Consider the following 6,000-nt stretch of genomic DNA (forward strand, 5'->3'; position numbering starts at 1 on the left):
TAATTATTTAACTCTTATATTCAAAATTAGAGACATCACGATATCATCAAACTTCAAACCAACAACAACAGCGTATGATTACAAATTACAAATAATATTATAAAGGGTGTGCCTGGTGGGGTTTACAAGCCAATCTTGGAGGCTCGTTCCCCACTAAAAGACTTGGGAAGCAAATTCGCCACCTTTTTCATGAAACACGAGACCCAAAAGTGATAGAAATTCTCAGTGGACATGACCAATCTTTACCTTATGTTTGAGAAAAAAATTTTGAAAAATGGCGTTTTAAAATTTTAATAAAAAGAATGTAAAATAAAAACATAAGAAACCTTAATTAAACTTTTAATTCCACTCCTTTAATTTTTTTTAATAAATTATATATTCCATCAAAGTCCTTGTGTGATCATCAAGCAACAGTGGACAAATCCCATTATTCCTTAAGGCTTTGTTTGGGTCAAGAGAGGGGAGGGGAGGGGAGGGGAGGGGAGGGTATAAGTTTTCTTTGGTTGGAGGGAAAGAGAATAGATGGGAGATTGTTTGTTTGGTTTAGAAAGGGAAGAGATGGGAGCTAATTATAAGTTGACAAATATATTCTTACCTCTTTATTTAGATTTCTTTATTATTTTATTATGATATTTATATCATAATTATTATTTTCTAATTTGTGAACATAAAAAACCTAGATACCTTGAGACATAACAAATAGATTATAAATAATCATATATCAAAATAAATGTCAATAAAAAAATTATGATCTTTAGCATATTATATAAATTATAAATAAATTTATGCTACAAGTTTTGAACTATTCTATCCTTAATTATATAACGTGCACAACTTAACATACTTAATTAGATAACACATAGAATTTTGTGTAAAAAAATGAAATTGAATTAAAATAGATATATATGGAAACGTATATCAATGAATTTGGAAGATTAATAGCAAAGAGCGTTGGAAGATCTCAACGACTTTAATTCATATAAACCAATAAAGAATAGCTTTATACAGAACAAATAAATAAATAAATAATACTGATAATACTTATAAGATGAATGAAATGAAGGATCAGACAAGAGGAAAAGATATAGAAGATTCATGGCAGAGAGCATGGGAAATGATGAAATCAGAAAAAGAAAATATGCAGGAAAAAGAAGAACATCCGAGGAGTGAAAAAAAATCCGTAGAAGAATAGTAGAGGCTAAAAAGAAAAAAAGTAAAAAAAAGCAAAGAGCTAAAAAAAAAAGTTGTTACTGAAAAAGATAAACTTGAAATATTAAAAATTTAACATGGGTAATTTAGTAAGAATGAGGTATAATATTTCACTCCTCTCCAAAAAGCCTCAAATTTGTAGGGGAGCACAAAAAGGGGAGAAGAGCACTAAAAGACGAAATTTTTTTCCTCCCTTCGCTTCTATTTTTTTGAAGTAAACACAATTTCTCCTCCCTTCCCATTCCCATCCTCTCCCTCCAAAAACCTTCCAATCAAACAATGCCTAAAATTCTCAAAGTCATCAACATGATTACTATCAGAAATTTTGTATAAGCAAGGTAAATATGGGGCCATAGGATCTGTCCAAAAGTCTATATATATATATATATATATATATATATAGACATGCCACTCCCTATGGTCCCTACTTTCCAGCAACACATGCATGACATCCATCTCACTGTTATTTACTTTTGTTCTCGTACATAATGGGGTTTAAGGCTTAAAATTTTTAATTAGTATAAAAATAAATATTTTGAAAGGTTCGATTATTTTGGCCGTACATTATTGTGATGCTTCTTTTTTTTCCCTTTTTTTTGGGGGGGGGGGGATTATCCAACAAATCATCGTCGTTGTTTTCTTGAATGCCCATTCTTCCCTTTCTCTTTCTAAAAAATACTTATTCTCCGCACGCTCTTGAGGAGCTAACGGACAAGTTTGAAATCTAAAATTGCACAAAAATGATACACTATATTTTATCTGACACTTAAATAATATTATGGTCCCAACGTTTTAAATTTTTAATTATAGTACTTGAAAGGAGGAAAAAAGACTATATATATATAATCCTAGTCTCTCTATCACACACCTACTACTTATGATAATTTTTTTTTTTAAAAAAAAGATCTAAGCATCATTATCGAGCTCCATTATATTGACGCATTTCCAAGTTAATATTCTTTGAGATCAATGATGTATGATTTTGACTAATCGATAATAAAATAAAAGTAATATATTCAGAAATATAATTATTGTCTGCAAGGGCCATCCATTTATAGGATAAGAAGTTCTCTGTATGATCATCAACTTGTTCGTCCCAAGCTTCATATATACGCACCCATCATTCACAGAAACTTATTCACTTCAAACAACCACCACGTCTAAAAGTTATGAATACTCCACTAAGTTTCTATCATTTCAGTGTATTATCTTCTCCATATTCTTCTTTCTTGTTGCTTCCTTTACATTTTCTGTTTCCGCTGCCATTGAAGATGGTGAAGCAAAAGCTCTGTTGAGCTGGAAAGCCAGCCTTACTGAGCGAAGCCAAGCAATGTTGTCTTCGTGGAATAATGGCACTAATCTTTGCAGAAACTGGAAGGGAATTTCATGTGATGAAGAATCCATATCTGTGATCAATATAAGTCTGTCAAATCTTAGCCTACAAGGTACACTTCACAGTCTCAGCTTTGCTTCATTTCCTAGTTTGCAGTATTTTGACCTGGGTTACAACCAATTTTATGGAAACATTCCCTAAGAGATTGGTAACCTGTCCAGTATTTTGAGGTTCAATTCGTCGGAGATCCTTTAATTACTGGTCCCATTCCTAAAGAAATAGGAGCTTTGAGCACTCTCAGTGTTCTTGATCTTAGTGTATGTAAGCTTATGGATAGAATTCCCAGTGAAATTGGGAACTTAAGGAACCTGACGAATCTAGTGCTTGCTCAAAATTCTCTTTCTGGTTCCATTCCAGAAGAGATTGGAATGTTGAGTAATCTTTTACGACTTGATTTGGCTAGAAACTCCATGTTATGTGGTAGAATCCCATCATCAATTGGAAACTTGAACATGTTACAAGAACTTTATATTGATTTTTGCAATCTCTCTGGTCCTATACCAAATGAAATTGGAAAACTCGATTCTCAAGACAATTTATTTAGAAAGCAATAAACTTTATGGGTCAATCCCTCCCTCTATGGGGAACTTGACAGGTCTCGAGGAGTTGGTCTTGTCAAATAACAGTCTTTCTGGTTTAATTTCTCAATCCATTGGAAACTTGATCAATTTACAAGAAATCTATCTAGAATATAACAATCTTTCAGGACCTATTCCTTCCACCATAGGAAACTTGACAAAGCTCGACACTCTAGTATTGATTGAGAACAACCTCAGTGGTCAGCTTCCTCAAGAAATGAACAACATAAGTTGGTATAATTTACAACTGGGTAATAATCATTTCCAAGGCTAGCTGCCACAAGAAATTTGTCAGGGTGGGACGTTGATTAGGTTTGTTGCTCAAAATAACCAGCTCATTGGTCCTATTCCAACTAGTTTGAAGAATTGTTCTAGTTTAAGAAGACTTAAGCATCAGGGTAACCAACTAGTTGATAATGTAACAGATGTTTTTGGAGTATATCCTGATTTGAATTTCAATGATGTAAGTGGAAATCAATTGTATGGCCACCTTTCATCTAGTTGGGGGAAGTGTCAAAATCTCAAGCAATTGTATGTTAACAATAACAAGCTTTCTAGTGATATACCACCAGAACTAGGGGAGGTAGCTAAGCTTGGTGAACTTGACTTGTCTTCAAATCATTTGTCTGGACAAACTCCAAAAGAACCAGGCAAGTTGATAATGTTGACAAAACTATTTTTGAGCCACAATAACTTCTCTGGTAATGTCCCCTCAAATATAGGATTGCTTACTCAACTTGAAACATTAGAGTTGGCAACAAATAATTTCTATGGCTCAATCATAAGAGAGCTTGGGGAATTAAAAAGCTTAAGGTTCTTGAACTTGAGTAGAAACAAATATGATAGAAGTATTCCCCTTGAGTTTGGTCAACTCCCAGTGCTTGAACAACTTGATCTTAGTGACAATTTGCTCAATGGAAAAATACCATCAGCTCTTGGTGTGTTACCTAAATTGCAAATATTGAACCTCTCACATAATGATCTCACTGGCGCTATTCCTTCCAGTTTTAGTGGATCAATGTCAACTTTGACTATTATTGACCTATCAAATAATCAATTAGAAGGCCTTGTTCCAAAGAAACCATCCTTTCAAACATTTGAAGGATTGAAGAATAATAAAGATTTGTGTGGTAATGTCACTGGCTTACATCCTTGTAGTAATTCTCAAATGAGTCCTAAGAGCAAAATCTTCTTGAAGATATTCCTCCCATTGGCCATACTACTACTAGTAGTGGTTGGAGCTTCTTTTATCTTTCTCCTACATGCAAGAAAAGCAAAAATCAAAGATGTAGAAGTACAATCACAGGACATTTATTTTGTATAGAGTTCTGGTAGAGAATATTGTATGAAAATATCATTGAAGCCACAATGAACTTTGATGATAGATATCTCATTGGGAAAGGTGGCCAAGGAAGTGTTTATAAGGTTGAGTTGCCTACAGGTGATGTTGTTGTTGTAAAAAAGCTTCATTCCTTACCAAGTGGGGAAATCTCTAACAAGAAAGCTTTCACAAGTGAGATTTGAGCTCTGACAGAAATCAAACATCGCAACATTGTGAAGTTGTATGTGTTTTGTTCCAACTCATGATTCTCCTTTCTGGTTTATGAGTTCTTGGAAGGTGGCAGCTTGGACAACATACTAAAGGATGAAGCCCAAGCCACTAAAATTGATTGGAGAAAGAGAGTGAATTTTGTTAAGGGTGTCGCTAGTGCTTTATTTCACATGCATCATGGCTGTTCATTTCCTATTGTTCATCGTGATATATCAAGCAAGAATGTACTTCTAACTTCAGAATATAAAGAAGCTCACCTCATTGACTTTGGAATAGCCAAGTTTCTGAATCCTAACTCAAACAATATGACCACATTTGTTGGTACCTTCGGGTACACTGCTCCAGGTAAGGATAATTTCTTCTTTTGCTTTTCTCCTAAGGCACTTTACACTCTTCGTCGTATTAAGGTTGTAACATTAAAACTATTGTAGAGATTGCTTATGTTATGGAAGCAAATGAGAAAAGTGATGTTTACAGCTTTGGAGTGTTGACTTTGGAGATCGTTATGGGAATGCATCCAGGAGGGCTTATTTCATCTTTGATGAAGAAATCAACCACATATGATTTGCTCTTAAAGGATGTGTTGGATCCACGACTTCAGCACCTAGAAAATCAATCATTGATGAGGTTATTACAGTTGCAAAAATAGCATTTTCTTGTTCGAATGAGGATCCTCGTTCTCGTCCAACAATGGAACAAGTATCTAAGGAGCTTGTATGGCAGCCAAAGTCTCACATGGGAGTACCATTAGTCACCATCAAAATTGGACAACTAATGAATGATTAAACTCATTAATTAATTAGTCATTTCTGTCTCTGTTGACATGTTAATGAACATAATTAATTGTAAGCTCTCAAAGATCATTTGTACCATATGTATGATCAGTTACGTTGCTTGAATTAAGTGAATGTTTGCTTTGATCATTATATTTTTCACTTTTATAGAATATACAATAGATGACAATATTTAACACTTCCAAATGTTTTACTCTAAAAATTTTGGGGACATCTTAAAAATTTTAAAATGTTATGCTTTACTTAAAGTGATAATACATAATTACTAACTTGTTAACTCGCTGGCACTAACGTTCATTGTTCCAACGAAGTTAGCAATGTGTTAGGTAAATAGAATCAAATACCTTAATTTATTAATTATTTTACGGGTATAAACAATATGTTGTAAATATTATGTTGTGTGGATGTTCATAACTCCTTAGCCCATTGGGATTCCTTCTCATGGTTAATGGCATTATACCTTATAACTCCCAA

General features: G+C 33.7%; 1 protein-coding gene and 1 pseudogene across 1 annotated transcript; both read left to right on the forward strand.

Moving 5' to 3' along the window:
• The first annotated feature begins 3,181 nt into the window (after window positions 1–3,181).
• LOC114759074 (MDIS1-interacting receptor like kinase 2-like) lies at window positions 3,182–4,704 on the forward strand. The gene is made up of 3 exons (XM_028948173.1): window positions 3,182–3,414; window positions 3,493–4,414; window positions 4,516–4,704. The coding sequence occupies exons 1-3, from the start codon at window positions 3,182–3,184 to the stop codon at window positions 4,702–4,704; spliced, it is 1,344 nt and encodes a 447-aa protein (XP_028804006.1).
• A 186-nt stretch (window positions 4,705–4,890) lies between these two features.
• On the forward strand, window positions 4,891–5,518 carry LOC114759075 (MDIS1-interacting receptor like kinase 2-like; annotated as a pseudogene).
• The last annotated feature ends 482 nt before the right edge of the window (window positions 5,519–6,000 follow it).

Source organism: Neltuma alba, unplaced genomic scaffold, assembly GCF_004799145.2.
Source record: "Neltuma alba isolate B1F8T4 unplaced genomic scaffold, ASM479914v2 tig00010787_pilon, whole genome shotgun sequence".
NCBI classification, from domain to species: Eukaryota; Viridiplantae; Streptophyta; class Magnoliopsida; order Fabales; family Fabaceae; genus Neltuma; species Neltuma alba.

Bases quoted from the DNA above. Each gene is read 5' to 3' on its own strand.
- LOC114759074 (XM_028948173.1), top strand. From the start codon at position 3,182: ATGGGGAACTTGACAGGTCTCGAGGAGTTGGTCTTGTCAAATAACAGT. The intron at 3,415-3,492 runs GTATAATTTACA...GACGTTGATTAG, and splicing joins GAAATGAACAACATAAGTTG to GTTTGTTGCTCAAAATAACC. The intron at 4,415-4,515 runs GTTGGAGCTTCT...GAGTTCTGGTAG, and splicing joins CCATACTACTACTAGTAGTG to AGAATATTGTATGAAAATAT.